The sequence below is a fragment of the Ranitomeya imitator genome, chromosome 5 (assembly GCF_032444005.1).
Source record: "Ranitomeya imitator isolate aRanImi1 chromosome 5, aRanImi1.pri, whole genome shotgun sequence".
Taxonomy (NCBI): Eukaryota; Metazoa; Chordata; class Amphibia; order Anura; family Dendrobatidae; genus Ranitomeya; species Ranitomeya imitator.
In genome coordinates, this window is record NC_091286.1 from 49,339,731 (window position 1) to 49,363,662 (window position 23,932).

The 23,932-nt window shown below is 44.0% G+C and overlaps 1 protein-coding gene across 3 annotated transcripts in view; it reads right to left on the reverse strand.

Annotated features, from left to right (window-relative positions):
* Positions 1-23,932, reverse strand: part of FBXO11 (F-box protein 11) — a 108,435-nt gene that overhangs the window by 48,381 nt on the left and 36,122 nt on the right. For all 3 annotated transcript variants that reach the window (XR_011321906.1, XM_069768648.1, XM_069768649.1), the window contains exon 2: positions 13,045-13,169. Coding sequence is in view for 2 of the 3 variants with exons in the window: in XM_069768648.1 (XP_069624749.1) it covers positions 13,045-13,169 (125 nt within the window). In the remaining variant the exon portion in view is untranslated. The remainder of the gene's footprint in view (positions 1-13,044; positions 13,170-23,932) is intronic.

The following is a 23,932-nucleotide window of genomic DNA, read 5'->3' on the forward strand; positions in this document are numbered from 1 at the left end:
ACACCCATTACTTGCCACAGGCGAGTTTGAACGAGCATCACATGCTTGAAGCAAAGTTGTTAACCCACAGTTTTGGAAAGGTGTCAACAATTTAGGCTTGCCCATTTTTGCGGTTGTGTGAAATTATGGGCATATTCAGAGTTTTTCAACACATTTTTTGGGGCTGAAAATGTCCCCCTCGGCTTATACACGAGTTATTATCCCAGTTTATCAAAGTTTACAGTGGATGAATGAATGAATGTACACTGCACTGGCACTAAATATTTATTTCTCTTATAGCTCCAGCACAGTTACAGCCGCTGGGCTCTCACAGGTGCCTGCTCATTAAGGTAATGGCTACTCACCTCTCTCCACTCCAATAGGCGTGGAGAGAAGTGAATATTCATTAGCTTAACGAGCGGGCACATGTGAGCTGCTGGCACCAGAACAAGATGAGGAGAGTGCAGCCGGGAAGGCAAGTAGGATTTTTTTGTGTGTTTTTTTTTTAGGCTTTTCTCATGGGGGCAATACATACAAGGCAAGGATGGGAATAAAGGAGACATGCAGGCATGGATGGGAATAAAGGAACCATGCATAGCAGAATAGGGTTTAGGGGAGAAGCCATACCCGGCTTATATGCGAGTGAATACGTCTTCCCAGTTTTTCGAGGCAAAATTAAGTGCCTCAGCTTATACTCGGGTCACGAGTATATACGGTGTATCACCTAGCTAGCCCTGCATATAACCAGGCTAGCTGTTCTCCTTAGACAGCTCAGAGAAGGGGACTAGACTAGGAGATAGGACAGAATCCTTCTCCGAGAAGAGACTGCACAGGCCGTGTGTAGAGAACCGCAAGTATGGTTGCTATGGACAATAGCTGTTTTGTTTGATGGAGCTGGGGCTACCTCAGCAATGTATAAGTAGCCAGGGTCTGTTTTGAATAAGTACACACATATACACAATGAAATATGAACTGCTGTCACTTTGCGTTTTTCTAGAGCTTTAAAAAAAAAAAAAAAAAAAACACCTGACCTCTCAGGTTGTGGTTCTCTGCTACTGCTCTTCGTGTCTGTTCTTGTCCGCAGCATTAACGACACATGGAAATGTGCCACTGGGCTCATGGATCTGGCTGCAGCGCTGTCAGGCAGAACGGCCAGGCTCCGTGACGGTGTGCCGTGCTGCTGACACGTTACACTGCAGATAATAGACACCAGCTGCAAAAACCGAGCACTGGAACCTGGGATGGCAAGAAACTGTTTATTTACAGAAGGGCTCCTCCTATATCACAGTTTTTCACCTCCTAATATACTGCAATCATATTCTATAGCACCAGGCTCGGACTGGCCCACCGGGGAACCGGAGGATCCTCCGGTGGGCCCTGACACTGGCATCTGCTGGTAGGGCCTCCCCCCGCTCCAGGGCCCCCCCGCCGCCGCCCGCTCGCCTTGAATACTCACCCTGCCTGCTCCAGCGATGGTCTCGGCGTCTGCACTGCACGAGCGGTCACGTGACACCGCTCATTAAGATCATGAATATGCGCATATTCATGATCTTAATTAACGGTGTCACATGACCGCTCAAGCAGGAAGAAGGTGCTGCGCCGGCGCCGCCGCCTGGAGTCGGGACAGAGCGCGAGGGATGTCGGCACGGCCGTGCAGTGGGACAGGTGAGTATGAGGGACGGGGGGGGAGATGAAGGAGGACATAAGCCGGCGCGCCGAGCAGGAGCGGAGAGATAAGCCTGCATACAGGGGGGAATATGAGCCATGCAGGGGGGGATATAAGCCATGCAGGGGGGATATAAGCCATGCAGGGGGGAATATGAGCCATGCAGGGGGGAATATGAGCCATGCAGGGGGGAATATGAGCCATGCAGGGGGGAATATGAGCCATGCGGGGGGGAATATGAGCCATGCGGGGGGGAATATGAGCCATGCAAGGGGGAATATGAGCCATGCGGGGGGGAATATGAGCCATGCGGGGGGGAATATGAGCCATGCAGGGGGGATATAAGCCATGCGGGGGGGAATATGAGCCATGCGGGGGGGAATATGAGCCATGCGGGGGGGAATATGAGCCATGCGGGGGGGAATATGAGCCATGCGGGGGGGAATATGAGCCATGCGGGGGGGAATATGAGCCATGCGGGGGGGAATATGAGCCATGCGGGGGGGAATATGAGCCATGCAGGGGGGATATAAGCCATGCAGGGGGGAATATGAGCCATGCAGGGGGGAATATGAGCCATGCAGGGGGGAATATGAGCCATGCGGGGGGGAATATGAGCCATGCGGGGGGGAATATGAGCCATGCGGGGGGGAATATGAGCCATGCGGGGGGGAATATGAGCCATGCGGGGGGGAATATGAGCCATGCAGGGGGGAATATGAGCCATGCGGGGGGGAATATGAGCCATGCGGGGGGGAATATGAGCCATGCGGGGGGGAATATGAGCCATGCGGGGGGGAATATGAGCCATGCGGGGGGGAATATGAGCCATGCGGGGGGGAATATGAGCCATGCGGGGGGGAATATGAGCCATGCGGGGGGGAATATGAGCCATGCGGGGGGGAATATGAGCCATGCGGGGGGGAATATGAGCCATGCGGGGGGGAATATGAGCCATGCGGGGGGGAATATGAGCCATGCAGGGGGGGATATAAGCCATGCAGGGGGGGATATAAGCCATGCAGGGGGGAATATAAGCCATGCAGGGGGGAATATGAGCCATGCAGGGGGGAATATGAGCCATGCAGGGGGGAATATGAGCCATGCAGGGGGGAATATGAGCCATGCAGGGGGGAATATGAGCCATGCAGGGGGGAATATGAGCCATGCAGGGGGGGGATATAAGCCATGCAGGGGGGAATATGAGCCATGCAGGGGGAAATAGGAGCCATGCACACAGGAGGGGTAATATGAGCCATGCATACAGGAGGGGTAATATGAGCTATGTATATGGGATAGGAGGGAGATGAGCCATGCATACAGGAGGGGGGTCATTATACAGTATGGAGCATCATGTGTGGCCGTTATACAGTATGGAGCATCATTTGTGGTCATTATACAGTATTGAGCATTATGTGGGATCATTATACAGTATGGAGCATCATGTGCGGCCTTTATACAGTATGGAGCATCATGTGTGGTCATTATACAGTATGGAGCATCATGTGTGGCCATTATACAGTATGGAGCATCATGTGCGGCCATTATACAGTATGGAGCATTATGTGGGATCATTATACAGTATGGAGCATCATGTGTGGCCGTTATACAGTATGGAGCATCACGTGTGGTCATTATACAGTATGGAGCATCATGTGTGATCATTATACAGTATGGAGCATCATGTGTGGCCGTTATACAGTATGGAGCATCATGTGTGGCCGTTATACAGTATGGAGCATCATGTGTGGTCATTATACAGTATGGAGCATTATGTGGGATCATTATACAGTATGGAGCATCATGTGCGGCCATTATACAGTATGGAGCATCATGTGTGGTGGCCGTTATACAGTATTGAGCATCATGTGCGGTCATTATACAGTATGGAGCACTGTGTGGCCATATTTTTTTGTTTATAATTATTGTATATAAAACAGTGTGATCAGCAATGCTAAATGGCTGCGGTTGGGACGTGGATATGGGTGTGACTAGTTGTGAAATGGGTCTAGTCAGAGGCGTGGCCTAAAATTTGCCGCGGCGCACTACACGCGCCGCAAACTTTATACCTCCTTCCCTTCTTCAAAAGTTGGGAGGTATGGTACCACATTTGCCAGATCACGGCAAGTGCCGCAAATCCCATAGGGAATGAATGAGGCCGAACGCAGTGTTGCCATTAAGTGATCCGTTACGCGGCAGATGCAGAAAAACTGCCGGATCTCCTGCAAAAGGCGACTTTCACATCAGCGATTTTTGCCAAAGTCACTGCCGATAGTGTCATACTCACCAAAAGGGGAGGCAGCGCTAAAAGTGCCTAGGGCAGCAGAAACTCTAAATACGGCCCTGGGGGGCTACATTATATTCTGTGGGGGGACTGCATTATACTCAAGGTACTACATTATATTATGGGGGCTACATCATACTATATGAGGGGTTACAGTATACTCTATGGGGGGCTGCATTATATTCTGTGGTGCGGCTGCATTATTCTCTCAGGGGACTACATAATATTATGGGGGCTACATCATACTATATGAGGGGGCTACAATATACTCTATGGGGGGGCTGCATTATATTCTGTGGTGGAACTGCATTCTCTCAGGGGACTACATTATATTCTGTGCTGGGTGGCATTATACTATATGAGGGGGGGCTGCATTATACCCTATGGGGGTGCTACATTGTATTCTATGGTGGGGACTGTCATACCTGAGAGGGTTGCATTATATTTTGTGGGGTGCTGCATTATATTCTATGAGAGGGGACTGCATTATATTTTATGAGGGGGCTACATTATATTCTGTGAGGGGGCTACCCCAACCCTTGCTACATTATTAAGACGTGAACTACCTTATATTATACCCTGATATTAGCGCTTTTTACCGCACAATTGGTGGTCTTGTATCTATTTCTATGTAGCTACATAGTGGGCCCCAAGAATGATTTTCTCTGGTGGGCCCAAGGTGCTCCAGTCCGACGCTGTATAGCACCATGCTCACAACTCATTTTTTTCTTTCTACACAGCTATTCTCTTTTCTCTGCCCTATGTAGCAACAGGAAGTCTCTTGTCCCTGCATTTATCATCCCCCTCCAACTGCTGACCCAGCTGCTCCCCCTTGCCATAATACTTTTGCAGTGACTACTTGTGAAGACAAAATTGACCTGTTTATACATAGAGATTAGAAGTTTTCAGCCAGTCAGTGTCTAATAATGTGATGTACTAGACCTACTGGAAGAGAGAAGAATTATCTGGGTAGAAAGGCAAAATGAGCAATAAGTACACAGTGATATATATGATGACTGCAATATATATTAAAGAGGAAACCCGATGGGAGGAAGAGGAGTGCTTTAAACACACTGCAATGTGGCATTGTTGTAATCCTACGGACTCGAAAAATAAAGCTTTCCTATCAATTTTACCACATGAGAAAAGGCATTAAAAAAAATCCTGAATTGATGATTTTTATTCATTCCGTCTCCCAAAAATTTAGAATGGAAAGCGATCAAAAAGTTGTGTCCAAAAATGGTACCAATAAAAAAAAGAAAAAAAACTAACTTGTCCCACAAAAAACAAGCCTTCACATGACAGTCTTGACAATCTTCCAAAACACGGAAAAATTATAGCTCAAACTAAAAATATGGTGACGCAAAAACCCCATATAAATCTGGTATCGCTGTAATTGAACCAACCCGAGCAATAAAGTTGTGTAATCACTTATACCGCATGAGGGACAGCGCAAAAAATAGATAAAAACAATTCTTCATCTACTGTTGATTTGTTCATTCTGCCTCCCAAAGATCGCAGCAAGACTCGGCTAACATTTATCCTGTGCTAAGCGCTTACACCGAGGTTTCCATCTAAATCTCCAAAATATGCAATTCAGATGGAAGATTCCCTATTAAGAGGCAGATGGTGACACTGGATGCAGTCTGGCCTATGATCCAGCAGTGTCTGTCTTTAGGCGTGCATGAAAAAAAAAAAAAAAAAATCTTTGAACAGAGGCAACTCTGCTGCCACAGTCAATGGATCCTTCGGGGGTTTCAATTGAATCACGTGACTCGGAGATTTAGTTGTAAACTCTAAAGTAAGTGCCAAGCATAGAGCACAGGATACATGTGATCCCAAATGTTATGTAAAATGTTCCCAATAAAAGCTTTAACGCAATCCACAAAAAAATGCCCCCACTCAGGTCTGTCATCAGTCAATAAAATAGGGGCTTCCATGTTACTGGCAGCAGAAGGGCTTTGGAAAAGCGAAATGGCGGAAAGAAAAAAAAAGTGAAATCGCTGGTTAACGTTCAACCCTTATAACATCCTAACCAAAAAAAAAAAAAAAAATTGTGTTCATCTTAAGTAGGCATATGAATAATGTTATCAACCATTTTGTGTGACATAACTGATTTAAGGGCATAAAAAGCTTGAAATTTGTGTTTTTTTCACAAATAAAAGGAAGTCCTATCCAATACATTTTACCACCCTCAAATAACAATCTCAAAATCAGTGGGATCCGTTGAAGACACTGGTCATAATTGTAACATTTGGCTTGGTCAGGAAGGTACAAACAGGCTTGGGGGGCTTAAAAAAATAAAAAATACTCCCATCCTCCAACAATCATAAATTTCATATAAAGTTCTTTGATGTAGGCCGTATAGTCTGTGGGAATATATTTCTCCTGCAGTAATATAACGAGACACTACCTACTACAGACTGGATTGACCCACACAGCCCAGTCTCCCGCCAGCATTACCCTGACTGCCAGGTCCAGTCCCGTTATTGCAGATGGCCTGCCCTACACTACCACTGCAGTATTATTCATACTTAATAGAAGCTACCCAAGATTGTAAGAACCATGTTAAAATAAAAAGATACTTTGCAACATCCGTCTTACATCGGCTGTAAATAGGCCACATTGCTTGAGTACGAAAGAAAGAAAACCCTAAGGCTGTATTCACACTTTGCGGATTTTGCTGCGGATCCGCAGCGGATTTGACCGCTGCGGATCCGCAGCAGTTTCCCATGAGTTTACATTTCAATGTAAACCTATGGGAAACAAAAAACGCTGTGCACATGCTGCAGAAAAATCCGCGCGGAAACGCTGCGGATTACATTCCGCAGCATGTCACTTCTTTTCTGCGGATTTTCACCTGCTCCAATAGAAAACTGCAGATGAAAATCCGCAGAAGAAACCGCAGTAAAAACCGCGATAAATCCGCAGTAAAAACCGCGATGGGTTTTCACTGCGGATTTTGCAATTCTGCTGCAGTGAAATTAAGCAAAGGATTTTTTTAAGGGTCGTATTTTCATCCTTTTGCAGCCATAATTAAATTTTTTCAGTCCACATATTCATACGAGTGCTCGTTATTTTTTTTTTTTTTTTTTTAATGCGACAAGCATGGTCCACAAGGACCCGAAAAAACGACCTCAAAGCCCATATAAATAAGTACATATCAAAAAATCTTTATTAATCGTTAAAACAATGTTTTTAACAATACAGAACAGGTAAGATGGAGTACCACATGGTGTACACAAATGCCTCACCGACGTATGACCACCACAGGCGCACGGAGCCTGGGAAAGAAAAAATCTGCATATACATACATACATAACTTGTAGCTGGATTGCCATATCACATGCAGGGCTATGGTTAATTATATTTAGGCACTATGCATCTTTGCCTCTGTTAAAGACTGGCACCGCTACCTATACTGATTAAGATGCTATATGATATTTGGCTGTGTTATGTTTCAGCTTTTTTAGTAAGCTGTATATATATATATATATATATATATATATATATATATATATATATATATATATATATATATATATTTATTCACACACTTTCTTTCCCAGGCTCCGTGCGCCTGTGATGGTTCATATGTCGGTGAGGCATTTGTGTACACCATGTGGTAAACATTGTTTTAACGATTAATAAAGATTTTTTGATATGTACTTATTTATATGGGCTTTGAAGTCGTTTTTTCGGGTCCTTGTGGACCATGCTTCGTTTTGTGGTTTTTAGCAACTAGTCCCTGTACAGTCCCCCCCTTTTTGGGTTCAGCTTATAATTTACATATGTGGTTCTAATAACATCTGAATATACATTTGGTTGTATCATGCTGAGGTCTGTTGTGCTTTTGGTTCATTTTGTAATACAGATGACTTTCTGATCGCTTTTTCAAGCAGTGGCGACCAGAAAGAATTTACGGATGTGATACCAATTTAAAAGAGACTTTCATTTTCTGAAAGGGAAAAGGCAGAGTAAGGTTCAAATTTTTAGAAATGTTTCGTTTTTGTTTTATTTAGTTCTCTTAGGGAACTTTACAACCAGTCAGCACCCCGGGATCATGGTATGGGGAACTGTTGTGCTTGACTGGATCACATCATTTAACCTCTTACCAATATCCACCGTACATGTATGGCACAAGTGTGTACCATATCCCATATCCAGCAGATAGCCAGGACCTGTCTAACAGCAGTGTTGTGGAGCACAGGTTCAAATCTCCTAAGAGTACTAAAATACAAAGGAGGAAGAAAAAAAAAAAAAAAAAAAAACACCCACCACCTCCCCCTCCACACCAGAAATACTTCATTTTGCCATGTTCAGAAAAAAAATAAAATCTGTCAAAATTGCAGTTTTTTCTGGGTCACCACAACACTGGAAAATACATTTTAGTAACTAGTAATAAAAATTTCATATCTATCCCAACATTTTTAAAATAAAAAAAGTAATCTCTCCCCGCAAAAAATACACCCAAACACCACTATAAATTAACCAAAAAAAAAAAAAAATGAAAGTGGTTATGAGTCTTGAAAAAAAAAAAAATGGTGACAATTTTTTTTTTTTTTTCTTCCTTTCAAAATTTCTCAGGACTGTCACCACTAACAGAAAAAAAGAAAATAGCAAGTTTGGCATCCCAGTAATTACACTGATAAGGAAGATCATGCTGGCAGGTAATTTTTACCCCACACTGTTCGCCAAAAAACGATTTCCAAGACGCAGTGTCAATCACATTTATTAATTTTCACAGTGATTAAATTGTGGCATTTAAATGGTTGAACAAAAGCGATGGAACCAGCTGCGGTCACAGTTATTACAGGCAGATGGCGGCTGTGTAACACAGCCGGCATCTATCAGGTATTGTGCAGACTCCGCTTTGGCGCACACTCAGTATATGGGGACACAAAGGATGTAGTACTACCATCCCATGTCAAGAAAGTATTAAAAAAGATGGCGTTACATTATGATCACAGCTACACACAAGAGAAGAGCAATGTTGCCTCGATCGCTGGGCCAGGCTTCACCCTACTGACTGGGATAGCCATTCTATCAGCAGCTACACTCTTGCCATTTTTCCTGTTCGCACAGCACGCTGCTACATATAACAGAAGATTGCATATAACAGTCATTAAAACTCTGGTTCTGACAACACATTTGCTCTCCGCGGTCATCTTCGTCCAGACATTTGGGTGAAGCCTTCCACTAATCTCTCGACAAGGTTGCTGAAATTTTGGGCCATTCCTCAGAACTTGTGCGAGAGTCAGGAATGTAAGGCAATAAAATATTAAAATTTTAGATTGAGGGCCAACGCTTTGCCACTTCATTACCTTCGCTTTGTTGTTCCAAAAATCGCAACAATTTTCTGTTCTTATTGACCATTTGTGCTACCTGCAGAACAGCACCCAACAGCATGACGCCACCCTCTTACGTATTGGTGGGGATGGGTTTTTGGCTTGTAGTCGCCTCCCCCTTTTTCCACTGAACATAGAGATTGTCATTTTGGCCGAACATTTACGTAGTTATTTCATCAGACCAGAGGAAGTTTCTACCAAAAATAAGATATTTGGCCCCCAACATGTGATTACAAGATGTATCTGGGCTTTTTTTTTAAAGGACTATGCCACTGCTAAGGAGTGGTCTTTCGGGTCAGGTTCTATCTATCTAAAACACACCCAAAACAAACCACACACTACATGTACTGTACATCTCCAATTACCTCAAATGATGTCAAACTAGGATAGATAAATCCAGGAATCTATAGGAGAACCTGTCACAGGTCAAAGAGTGGACATTTATTGCTTTTATTTTATTCGCCGAGTTCACTCGCCAAGTTACATAGATACAGTGGCAGGTAAATTTTTGGGCACCCCTGGTCAAATTTACTGTTATTGGGAACAGTTATGCAAGTTGAGGATGAAATTATCTCTAACAGGTCTAAAGTTACAAATGACAGTTTTTGTATTTTAGACAAAATTTAAAAAAAAAAAAAAAAAAAAAACTTACAGTACAGACCAAAAGTTTGGACACCTCTTTTAAAGATTTTTCTGTATTTTCATGACTATGAAAATTGTACACTCACACTGAAGGCATCAAAACTATGAATTAACACATGTGGAATTATATACTCAAAAAAGTGTGAAACAACTGAAAATATGTCTTATATTCTAGGTTTTTCAAAGTAGTCACCTTTTGCTTTGATGACTGCTTTGCACACTCTTGGCATTCTCTTGATGACCTTCAAGAGGTAGTCACCGGGAATGGTTTTCACGTTTTCACTTCACAAGTGTGCCCTGTCAGGTTTAATAAGGTGGATTTCTTGCCTTATAAATGGGGTTGGGACCATCAGTTGTGTTGTGCAGAAGTCTGGTGAATACACAGCTGATAGTCCTACTGAATAGACTGTTAGAATTTGTATTATGGCAAGAAAAAAGCAGCTATGTAAAGAAAAACGAGTGGCCATCATTCCTTTAAGAAATGAAGGTCAGTCAGTCCGAAAAATTGGGAAAACTTTCAGTGTCCCCAAGTGCAGTGGCAAAAACCATCAAGCACTGCAAAGAAACTGGCTCACATGAGGACTGCCCCAGGAAAGGAAGACCAAGAGTCGCCTCTGCTTCTGAGGATAAGTTTATCAGAGTCAACAGCCTCAGAAATCGCAGGTTAACAGCAGCTCAGATTAGAGACCAGGTCAATGCCACACAGAGTTCTAAGCAGACATCTCTATAACAACTGTTAAGAGGAGACTTTGTGCAGCAGGCCTTCATGGTAAAATAGCTGCTAGGAAACCACTGCTAAGGACAGGCAACAAGCAGAAGAGACTTGTTTGGGCTAAAGTACACAAGGAATGGACATTAGACCAGTGGAAATCTGTGCTTTGGTCTGATGAGTCCAAATTTGAGATCTTTGGTTCCAACCACCGTGTCTTTGTGCAACACAGAAAAGGTGCGGATGGACTCTACATGCCTGGTTCCCACCGTGAAGCATGGATGAGGAGGTGTGATGGTGTGGGGGTGCTTTGCTGGTGACTCTGTTGGGGATTTATTCAAAATTGAAGGCATACTGAACCAGCATGGCTACCACAGCATCTTGCAGCGGCATGCTATTCCATCCGGTTTGCGTTTAGTTGGACCATCATTTATTTTTCAACAGGACAATGACCCCAAACACATCTCCAGGCTGTGTAAGGGCTATTTGACCAAGAAGGAGAGTGATGGGTGCTACGCCAGATGATCTGGCCTCCACATTCACCAGACCTGAACTCAATCGAGATGGTTTGGGGTGAGCTGGACCGCAGAGTGAAGGCAAAAGGGCCAACAAGTGCTAAGCATCTCTGGGAACTCCTTCAAGATTGTTGGAAAACCATTCCCGGTGACTACCTCTTGAAGCTCAACAAGAGAATGCCAAGAGTGTGCAAAGCAGTCATCAAAGCAAAAGGTGGCTACTTTGAAGAACCTAGAATATAAGACATTTTCAGTTGTTTCACACTTTTTTGTTTAGTATATAATTCCACATGTGTTAATTCATAGTTTTGATGCCTTCAGTGTGAATTTACAATTTTCATAGTCATGAAAATACAGAAAAATCTTTAAATGAGAAGGTGTGTCCAAACTTTTGGTCTGTACTGTATATGGTCATTGTTTACATGTTAAAATTTACTAAAAAGTAAAGAGGGCTGATGCAAAAGTTTGGATACCCTGCGTGATCATAAATAGTAGCGCCCCTTTAAAGTTTCACAGCTTGTAAACACTTTTTGTAGCCAGCCAATAGTCTTAATTCTTATTTCAGGGATTTTCATCGATTCTTCCTTGGAAAATTGTTTTAGTTCTGAGATTCGAGAAGTCTTACATTTACTGCCATTTTGACGTCCAGCCACAGATGTTCACATCAGGTGACTGAGGGATAATGTAAAATCTTCAACTTGCGTCTTTTGAGGTCGTCTATTGTGGATTTTAATGTGCATTTAGGATCATTATCCATTTGTAGAAGCCATCCTCTTTTCAACTTCACCTTTTTACAGATGGTGTTATGTTTTCATTAAAAATTTGTTGAAATTTCATTGAATCCATTCTTCCCTCTACCCATGAAATGTTCACCGTGCCATTGGCTGCAACACAACCCCAAAGCTTAATTGATCCACCTCCATGCTTAATGGTTGGCAAAATGTTCTGTTCCTGAAATTGGCTACAACGATCAAAAGGTATGTGTGGAGAAAAAAGGCACAAAGAGTTATTTTAACCTCATCGGTCCACAGGACTTGTTTCCAAAATGCATCAGGCTTGTTTAGATACTCTTTTGCATATTTCCAACGCTGAATTTTAAAGTGAGGAGGCAGGAGAGGTTTTCTTCTGATGGCTCTTCCATGAAGGCCAAATTTGTGTAGGCATCTCTGAACAGTACAACAATGTACCACAACTCCAGAGTCTGCTAAATCTTTCTGAAGTATAGGTTCTAATTTGTCACTCGAGCAATTTTATGAGCAGCTCTCACTGAAAGGTTATAATTTATAATTAGATTTCAATCTGAGGAAACAGCAACTTGAAAACGCTTTGCCATCTTCTTACAGCCTTTTCCTGCTTTGTGGGCCTCCACCATTATCAGAGTGCTAAGCAGCTGGTTAGAAGAACCCATGGCTGCCATTTTTGGCACAATATTAGAGGGGGCTGGGTTTTTAAAAAGTTGGGAAATTAGCATCACCTAGCTTTTTTTTTTTTTTTTTTTTTTTAAACTTCTAGTGAACAAGCCATAACCCAAAGAGGCTAATTAAGTTCTGGACCCTTGATCAAAGTTATCTGAGCATAGAAATCTCCAAGAATGCTCAAACATTTGCATCGGCCCATTTTCCTTTTTGTAATTTTAAAAATGTTAAAGAATGGCAATTTTTTTTTGCCTAAAATAGAAATATAATGTATCATCTTGAACTTTAGGTCTTTTTAGAGATCATTTCATCTTCAACTTGCTTAATTGTTCCCAATAACAGTCATTTTGACCAGGGGTGCACAAACTTTTAAATGCAACTGCAAGTCTACGTACGGATTTTGTCAAGTACCACACTGGGCAATTTTTTGCCTAAACTTGCTGTAGACATGGGGGTGTTCTTACAAAATGTAAATCATTTCCTTACCTCCATACTGTTTTTTGTTGGACAAGCTGTTCTTTTAGGGACGAGAGTTTTTCTGCGAAGTTGATATGGACTATTCTGTGCACCAGGACCTGATTCTTCTGCAACCATGTCTGCAGGCACTTCATCTGCAAAAAGACAAAAATGTGTGTCATTACATGCACCGAAACATGCATACTGCCATAAACGTGACCGGCCAGATAAAAACCTGACGATCTATGCAGCCAAGCAAACTATTCTGGATACAGCCATATTCGTGATGCAACAAACTGGTACTACTGAAGTTTGATGGAAAATTCCAGGAAAACGGCTCACTTTACCAGTGGGATCACTGCCAATAATAGAAAGAGTAGGGAGGGAAATCAACACTTGCTCCTGTTGAATATATAGATAGCGCTGTTTTTGGCAGCCTGTATTCTTAAACAGAGGTTAGCATAAAAAAGGGAATATTCCCATCTGATAAAGTGATGGCACGTCTCTACAATATTCGATTAGGATCAATTATGTGGTCAAACCACGGAACCTGAAAACGAAAGGGCCGCAGCAACTGGCTGGGCAAGGAACTGAAGCTGCCCCATGGTCTTCACACCGGGTAGTTTGGGGGGCTGCTATGCAGAGGAAAAACACTTAAGGGTTTTCCAGGCAGAAATGAGAAGTCTGCAGTCATTCTTTCTGACTTTAGACTGCCAAACTGTGCAGAAGTGCAATGCGCCCACCTTCACTTTTCTGCTGTATTTGCAGCGCGAGTGGGCAGTCATGTAGACAAATATAAAGAAACTCCGACATCAGACCCAACTACTGTAAATGATGGTTTCTTAGAACTTGTTCCGCAGTCAATATTTCATGAAACCTAATACCAAAGTTGTTTTTTTTAGTCTAAAACACATGCAATTAAGACAGAAAAAAAAAAAAATGAATGTCTAATTAGGATTCATCCTCAAAGCAGCAGGGGATATCTTCAGTCTAAAAACTATTACAGAGTGCGCTGCTGGCTCTGTTCTTTCTACAAAATCAGTAATGCCGTCAAGTCAGCTTTTTAGTCATTTTTTAAATTATTAAAAACTTAACTTCAAACTGAGCTACAATTGTGAAATTAAAAAGGAAATATTTTTTATTTTTTTTTCAACCCTCCTGAGCTGTCTATAAGGACATACAGGTCATAGAAAGTTGCATAAAATGACACCTTGGTATCTGCGATAGGAGGTCTTATTCCAGAGAAATCCACATTTTTCTTAATATGTAAATGAGCCATTAGGATCTAAGGGCTGGACATAGATCTTGCTTAGAACCCGCCTCCAGAGCCTATTTTACATAAAAGGAGGAGTTACCAGTGCAAGAAAGTCAGTCATTACATGTCACACTGGCAACTCATCCTTTTCACTTACAATAAGCTCTGGAGGCAGATTCTCCGGGAGATCAATGTCCGGCACATAGATCTTAACAGCTCATTTACACACTAAGGAAAACTTGAAATTCCCTGGAATAAGACATCGGATCACAAATATAAAAAGTATTATATTCAACCTTTTATGACCTGCACACCCGTATAGATGGTTTGTAAGGATTTATCCTACCAACATGTTTCCTTTAATCTAAATGGGTCAAAATTGTGTGGCCACTATTTCCTTAATAAATATAGGTAGAAGATGTACAGGGTGTTTTTTCTTTTTTTGCATTCCATCAGAAGGGCAGCATTTACTGGGCTAATGATATGGATGATCCTTGAGGCCCTCATACACATTAGACAATGGTTAGTCAAACCTGCTGGGAAAAGCCAACTATCTAATATGTATTGGTGCCTCCCAACAGACTGTCTAGGGACCCAAGAGGTGGGTGGTGTACGGTAATGCTTTTGCCTAATCCTTTTTTTCAGCAGATTTTTAGGGCAGCACAAGTCAGAAGTATTGCACAGCCCTTTCAAACCAGGACACCATCTGAACCCATAAGAAAATTTATGAGACACTGAGCGTGTGCAAATTATGGCAAAACGCTGCCGATAGAGAAAAGGAACATGTGCTGCTTAAATTCAGACACCATCTAATCTAAGGTCAGTTTATGAAGGTGTGGGGCCAAGTTTGCATATTTCTTAAAGCTAGCTGGAAAAAAAAAAAAAGCCGACGCCCTCACTGCATGAATACAAAAATACCTACAGCCATTAACACTACAACCTCCCATAGTTTTGTTGTATGTGATTCACCCTAGAAGGTAGAACTAATGGCTTCTATCTTTAATGCTATAATTATCCTGCGCTGGGCCGCGTTGCCTCAGATAAGCTCAACAGCATTCAAAGACGCGATTCCCAAGAAAAAAAAGCAGATAGGAAAGAAAAAAAAAAGTGACGAATATGAAACCAAAAGTACCAATAAGGGGGAAAAAAGCCTGAGCACAGAAACTGCAGAAGAGAAACTCATCCAAATGTCAGAAACTAACAGATTTCCATCATATTTTTATGTAAAAAAAAACACTATTTTTTGGACTATAAGACACACCAGACCATAAGATGCATTTAGGTTATAGAGGAAATTGAGAGGGGGGAGGGGGGAATAAATGGATAAAAACCTTTACACTTACCTTCCCGGCGCTTCCTTGCAGCGTCCTGCTCCAGTGCCAGCAGCTATATGCTTGTAAGCAGCACATGGCAGGGACATCATGCACAGCTGCTGGAATACTCACTGCTCTGCACACCGGGACTGTGCGCACAGAGAGCAGTGAGTATTCCAGCAGCTGTGCTCTGCTTGTGAGCAGAGCATGATGTCCCTGCCATGTGCTGGTTACAAGCATCAAGCAGCTGCTGGCACTGGATCAGGATGCTGCAAGGGAGCGCCGGGAAGGTAAGTGTAATGGTGTTTTTTACTTTTTTTTAATGTTTTCTGATGGGGCCATTCATACCAGGATGGGGGTGGGGACCAATCAGGATGGGGCCATGCATAGCAGGACCAGGGTTGGGGGGCAATCATACCAAGACGCTATTAAAGAAATGAATATCCATTGCCCTCCATGCTCATGGGTGTGGAATGCAGCAAATATTCATTTCTCTTTAGCAGCTGGCACAGGAGTTAGCTGCAGCCACCAGCTCCGGCCTCCTGTGACCCACTGCTCTGCCGATGCCAATGTCGCTCCCCCACCTACCCACCACAGCCGGTACATCCGGACTATAAAATGCACCCCTCATTTTCCTCCACATTTTTTGGGGGAGGAAAAAAGTGTGTCTTATAGTACCACATCAAAAACTTCTTGCAATTTTCACATAGGCTTTATATCACTTCCATTTATGTAGAGAGGACTTATGCTTGTTTATATAGCACCATCATATTCTGCAGTGATTTACATTTATCATTATCTCGGTCCTCATTTGGAGGAAACCCATGAAATAACAGGGAGAACATACAAACTCCTTACAGAGGTGGTTCTTGGCAGGATTTGAACCCAGGACCCCAGTGCTGCAAAGCAACAGTGCTAACCTTTGACTTTTCAGTCTCATTATCAGACAGAATTATAGTGACCGATAACATCTCTGTATACAGTATATAACAGGATACACCATTCCCAAAAAGAAGCGTTGCAGCTCACCTCTTTCCCTTCACAATGACCTTCCCCAGATTAGATCATGCTCAGATAATGCCTCTATAGAAACAAACAGGGTGGGTGTAAGGGTACCGTCACACAGTGGCACTTTGATCGCTAGGACGGCACGATCCGTGACATTCCAGCGATATCGTTACGATCTCGCTGTGTCTGACACGCTACTGCGATCAGGGAACCCGCTGAGAATCGTACGTTGTAGCAGATCGTCTGAAACTTTATTTGGTCGCTGGATCTCCCGCTGACATCGCTGGATTGGCGTGTGTGATGCCGATTCAGCAATGTCTTCACTGGTAACCAGGGTAAACATCGGGTTACTAAGCGCAGGGCCGCGCTTAGTAACCCGATGTTTACCCTGGTTACCAGCGTAAATGTAAAAAAAAAAAAAAAACACTACATACTTACCTTCAGCTGTCTGTCCCCGGCGCTGTGCTTCTCTGCACTCCTCCTGCATCCTGTGTCAGCGCCGGCCAGCCAGAAATCACAGCGGTGACGTCACCACTCTGCTTTACGGCTGACCGGCGCTGACAGTGCAGAGGAGAGCACAGCGCCGGAGGACAGACAGCGGTAGGTAAGTATGTAATGTTTGTTTTTTTTACGTTTACGCTGGTAACAAGGGTAAACATCGGGTTACTAAGCGCGGCCCTGCGCTTAGTAACCCGATGTTTACCCTGGTTACCGGGGACCTCGGGATCGTTGGTCGCTGGAGAGCTGTCTGTGTGACAGCTCTCCAGCGACCACACAGCGACGCTGCAGCGATCGACATCGTTGTCGTATCGCTGCAGCGTCGTTTCAGTGTGACGGTACCCTTAGGCTACTTTCAGACTTGCATCGTTTGGCCTCCGTCGCAATGCGTCGTTTTGGGGGGAAAAAACGCATCCTGCAAATGTGCCCGCAGGATGCGTTTTTTCCCATAGACTTGTATTGCCGATGGATCGCGACATATGGCCACACGACACGTCCGTCGTGCACGGGATGCGTCGTGTTTTGGCTGACAGTCACGAAAAAAAAAAACGTTCAAGGGAATGTTTTTTTTTTTTGTACATCGGGTCCTGCATTTCCTACCGCGCATGTGCGTCCGGAACTCCGCCCCCTCCTCCCTAGGACTTTAGAATGGACAGCGGATGCGTTGAAAAACTGCATCCGCTGCCCATGTTGTGCCGAATTTTCACAACGTCCGTCGGTACATCGCACTGACGCATTGTGACGGCCGCCAGACGACGCAAGTGTGAAAGAAGCCTTAGTCTACTGCTGCGAATGACCATGTGGCAACAGTAAAGAGCAGAAAGTAGGAGCCCAATACTAGGCCTATAGGCCTGTGTAAACTGGACTAAATTTTTGTATTCAAATATAGATTTAGAGGTTTTTAAATATTTAAACTTAAAACCTTGATATAAAACATTAGATCATTTAGCTCACACACTTCTCCATGTGATACCACACATACTAAAAGCATTTCTAGCATAAGAAAAGGTGTCCTATTTCAGTATGGCAACAGAGGACCCCTCACACTACGCTCGTTATGTACATTTACTTGGGAAATGTCACCAAAAATCAGATCAATGAGTCCCACACCCATCCGCTAAAATGAGGTCCCAATGGGAGTAAATATATATACATATACAGCACTGCTCCGTACACTGTAAATGGCAGTTCAAGGCCACTTCCACAGTGGGGTCTCTAGTGACCAGAAAGGCAAGTCTGACTACTGGACTTGAGAGAGGAATAGTTATTACTGCGGAGGTCAGAACCCCGGCTTTGATGCAGGGCTCCGGTGGTGAGCCCGCATCAAAGCCAGGACATGCCAGCTGTTTTGTACAGCTGACATGTGCCCGCAATAGCGGCGGGTGAAATCGCGATCCACCCGCTGCTATTAACTAGTTAAATGCCGCTGTCAAACGCTGACAGCAGCATTTAACTACCGCTTCCGATCATCAGGCTGGAAATAAGCGCATCGCCGTCACATGATCGGGGGTCAGAGATGTGTCAGTATAGCAAGCAGAGGTCTCCTTGAGACCTCTATGGTTGTTGATGCTGGCTTGTTGTGAGCGCCACCCTGTGGTCGGCGCCCATAATAAGCCTGTAATTCAGCTACATAGGAGCGATCTGTGCATCGCTCCTATGTAGCAGAGCCGATCGAGTTGTGCCAGCTTCTAGCCTCCCATGGAGGCTATTGAAGCATGGCAAAAGTAATAAAAAAAAAAAAAGTTAAGAAAAAAAATTATAACAGTTTAACCCCTTCCCGACCTTTGACGCATACGCTGCGTCATGAAAGTCGGTGCCATTCCGACCCATGACGCAGCATATGCGTCATGGAAATATCGCGTCCCTGCAGATCGGGTGAAAGGGTTAACTCCCATTTCACACGATCTGCAGGGACAGGGGGAGTGGTAGTTTAGCCCGGGGGGGTGGCTTCACCCCCTCGTGGCTACGATCGCTCTGATTGGCTGTTGAAAGTGAAACTGCCAATCAGAGCGATTTGTAATATTTCACCTAAAAAAAATGGTGAAATATTACAATCCAGCCATGGCCGATGCTGCAATATCATCGGCCATGGCTGGACACACTAATATGCACCCACCCCACCCCTCCGATCGCCCCCCCCCAGCCCCCCGATCTGTGGTCCGCTCCCCTCGGTCCTGTGCTCCGCTCCCCCGTCCTCCTGCCCGCTCCCCCCGTGCTCCAATCACACCCCCGTGCTCCAATCAAACCCCCCCGCACTCCGATCCCCCCCCCCCCACACAGCGATCCCCCCCGCACAGCGATTCCCCCCCCCCCCCCCCGTGCTCCGATCCACCCGCCCGCACAGCGATCCGCCACTCCGTGCTCCAATCCACCCCCCCCGTGCCCTGATCTCCCCCCCCCTTATACTTACCTGGCCTCCCGGGGACCGTCCGTCTTCTTTCCTGGGCGCCGCCATCTTCCAAAATGGCGGGCGCATGTGCAGTGCGCCCGCCGAATCTGCCGGCCGGCAGATTCGTTCCAGAGTGAATTTTGATCACTGAGATATAACCTATCTCAGTGATCAAAATAAAAAAAAAAAGTAAATGAACCCCCCCCCCCCCCCTTTGTCACCCCCATAGGTAGGGACAATAAAAAAAATAATTTTTTTTTTTCCACTAAGGTTGAGGTAAGAACTAGGGTTAGGGGTAGGGTTAGGGTTAGGGTTAGGATTAGGGGTAGGGTTAGGGTTAGGATTAGGGGTAGGGTTAGGGTTAGGGTATGTGCACACGTATTCTGGTCCTCTGCGGATTTTTCCGCTGCGGATTTGATAAATCCGCAGTGCTAAATCGCTGTGGATTTATGGCGGATTTACCATGTTTTTTCTGCGCATTTCAATGCGGTTTTACAACAGCGATTTTCTATTTGAGCAGTTGTAAAACCGCTGCGGAATCCGCAGAAAGAAGTGACATGCTGCGGAATGTAAACCGCTGCGTTTCCGTGCAGTTTTTCTGCAGCATGTGTACAGCGATTTTTGTTTTCCATAGGTTTGCATTGAACTGTAAACTCATGGGAAACTGCTGCGGATCCGCAGCGTTTTCCGCAGCGTGTGCACATACCTTTAGAATTAGGCTATGTGCACACGGTGCGGATTGGCCGCTGCGGATCCGCAGCAGTGTTCCATCAGGTTTACAGTACCATGTAAACATATGGAAAGCCAAATCCGCTGTGCCCATGGTGCAGAAAATACCGCACGGAAACGCTGCGTTGTATTTTCCGCAGCATGTCAATTATTTGTGCGGATTCCGCAGCGTTTTACACCAGTTCCTCAATAGGAATCCGCAGGTGAAATCCGGACAAAAAAACACTGGAAATCCGCGGTAAATCCGCAGGTAAAACGCAGTGCCTTTTACCCGCGGATTTTTCAAAAATGGTGCAGAAAAATCTCACACGAATCCGCAACGTGGGCATATAGCCTTAGGGTTAGGGTTGGAATTAGGGTTGTGGTTAGGGTTAGGGGTGTGTTGGGGTTACGGGTGTGTTGGGGTTAGGGTTGTGAATAGGGTTACGGCTACAGTTGGGATAAGGGTTAGGGGTGTGTTGGAGTTAGAATTGAGGGGTTTCCACTGTTTAGGCACATCATGGGGTCTCCAAACGCAACATGGCGCCACCATTGATTCCAGCCAATCTTGTATTCAAAAAGTCAAATGGTGCTCCCTCACTTCCGAGCCCCGACGTGCACCCAAATAGTGGTTTACCCCCACATATAGGGTACCAGCATACTCAGGACAAACTGCGCAACAATTACTGGGGTCCAATTTCTCCTGTTACCCTTGTGAAAATAAAGAAATGCTTGCTAAAACATCATTTTTGAGGAAAGAAAAATGATTTTTTTATTTTCACGGCTCTGCGTTGTAAACGTCTGTGAAGCACTTGGGGGTTCAAAGTGCTCACCACATATCTAGATAAGTTCCTTGGGGGGTCTAGTTTCTAAAATGGGGTCACTTGTGGGGGGTTTCTACTGTTTAGGCACACCAGGGGCTCTGCAAATGCAATGTGACGCCCGCAGACCATTCCATCAAAGTCTGCATTTCAAAAGTCACTACTTCCCTTCTGAGCCCTGACGTGTGCCCAAACAGTGGTTTACCCCCACACATGGGGTATCAGCGTACTCCGGAGAAACTGGACAACAACTTTTGGGGTCCAATTTCTCCTGTAACCCTTGGGAAAATAAAAAATTCTGGGCTAAATAATTATTTTTGAGGAAAGAAAACGTATTTATTATTTTCACGGCTCTGCATTATAAACTTCTATGAAGCACTTGGGGGTTCAAAGTGCTCACCACACATCTAGATAAGTTCCTTTCGGGGTCTAGTTTCCAAAATGGGGTCACTTGTGGGGGGTTTCTACTGTTTAGGCACATCAGGGGCTCTGCAAACGCAACGTGACGCCCACAGAGCATTCCATCAAAGTCTGCATTTCAAAATGTCACTACTTCACTTCCGAGCCCCGGCATGTGCCCAAACAGTGGTTTACCCCCACATATGGGGTATCAGCGCACTCAGGAGAAACTAGACAACAACTTTTGGGGTCAAATTTCTCCTGTTACCCTTTGTAAAATAAAAAATTGCAGGCTAAAAGATCATTTTTGAGAAAATATTTTTTTTTTTTATTTTCATGGCTCTGCGTTATAAACTTCTGTGAAGCACTTGGGGGTTCAAAGTCCTCACCACACATCTAGATTAGTTCCTTTGGGGGTCTAGTTTCCAAAATGGGGTCATTTCTGGGGGATCTCCAATGTTTAGGCACACAGGGGCTCTCCAAACGTGACATGGTGTCCGCTTATGATTGGAGCTAATTTTCCATTTAAAAAGCCAAATGGCGTGCCATCCCTTCCGAGCCCTGCCGTGCGCCCAGACAGTGGTTTACCCCCACATATGGGGTATCAGCGTACTCAGGACAAACTGGACAACAATATTTGGGGTCCAATTTCTCCTATTATCCTTGGCAAAATAGGAAATTCCAGGCTAAAAAATCATTTTTGAGGAAAGAAAAATTATTTTTTATTTTCATGGCTCTGCGTTATAAACTTCTGTGAAGCACCTGGGGGTTTAAAGTGCTCAATATGCATCTAGATAAGTTCCTTGGGGGGTCTAGTTTCCAAAATGGGGTCACTTGTGGGGGAGCTCCAATGCATAGGCACACAGGGGCTCTCCAAACGCGACATGGTGTCCGCTAACAATTGGAGCTAATTTTCCATTCAAAAAGTCAAATGGCGCGCCTTCCCTTCCGAGCCCTGCCGTGTGCCCAAACAGTGGTTTACCCCCACATATGAGGTATCGGCATACTCGGGAGAAATTGCTCAACAAATTTTATGATCCATTTTATCCTACTGCCCATGTGAAAATGAAAAAATTGAGGCGAAAATAATTTTTTTGTGAAAAAAAGTACTTTTTCATTTTTACAGATCAATTTGTGAAGCACCTGAGGGTTTAAAGTGCTCACTAGGCATCTAAATAAGTTCCTTGGGGGGTCTAGTTTCCAAAATGGGGTCACTTGTGGGGGAGCGCCAATGTTTAGGCACACAGGGGCTCTCCAAACGCGACATGGTGTCCGCTAACAATTGGAGCTAATTTTCCATTCAAAAAGTCAAATGGCGCTCCTTCCCTTCCGAGCCTTACCATGTGCCCAAACAGTGGTTTACCTCCACATATGAGGTATCGGAGTACTCAGGAGAAATTGCCCAACACATTTTAGGATCCATTTTATCCTGTTGCCCATGTGAAAATGAAAAAATTGAGGCTAAAAGAATTTTTTTGTGAAAACAAAGTACTTTTTCATTTTTACGGATCAATTTGTGAAGCACCTGGGGGTTCAAAGTGCTCACTATGCATCTAGATAAGTTCCTTGGGGCGTCTAGTTTCCAAAATGGGGTCACTTGTGGGGGAGCTCCAATTTTTAGGCACACGGGGGCTCTCCAAACGTGACATGGTGTCTGCTAAAGAGTGGAGCCAATTTTTGATTCAAAAAGTCAAATGGCGCTCCTTCCCTTCCAAGCCCTGCCGTGCGCCCAAACAGTAGTTTACCCCCACATTTGAGGTATCAGCGTACTCAGGACAAATTGGACAACAACTTTCGTGGTTCAGTTTCTCCTTTTACCATTGGGAAAATAAAAAAATTGTTGCTAAAAGATAATTTTTGTGACTAAAAAGTTAAATGTTCATTTTTTCCTTCCATGTTGCTTCTGCTGCTGTGAAGCACCTGAAGGGTTAATAAACTTCTTGAATGTGGTTTTGAGTACCTTGAGGGGTGCAGTTTTTAGAATGGTGTCACTTTTGGGTATTTTCAGCCATATAGACCCCTCAAACTGACTTCAAATGTGAGGTGGTCCCTAAAAAAAAAGGTTTTGTAAATTTCGTTGTAAAAATGAGAAATCGCTGGTCAAATTTTAACCCTTATAACTTCCTAACAAAAAAAAATTTTGTTTCCAAAATTGTGCTGATGTAAAGTAAACATGTGGGAAATGTTATTTATTAACTATTTTGTGTCACATAACTCTCTGGTTTAACAGAATAAAAATTCAAAATGTGAAAATTGCGAAATTTTCAAAATTTTCGCCAAATTTCCGTTTTTATCACAAATAACCGCAGAATTTATTGACCTAAATTTACCATTATCATGAAGCCCAATATGTCACGAAAAAACAATCTCAGAACCGCTAGGATCCATTGAAGCGTTCCTGAGTTATTACCTCATAAAGGGACACTGGTCAGAATTGCAAAAAACGGCAAGGTCTTTAAGGTCAAAATAGGCTGGGTCATGAAGGGGTTAAATTACCCCCCATTTGCACCATTCAAAACAAAAACAA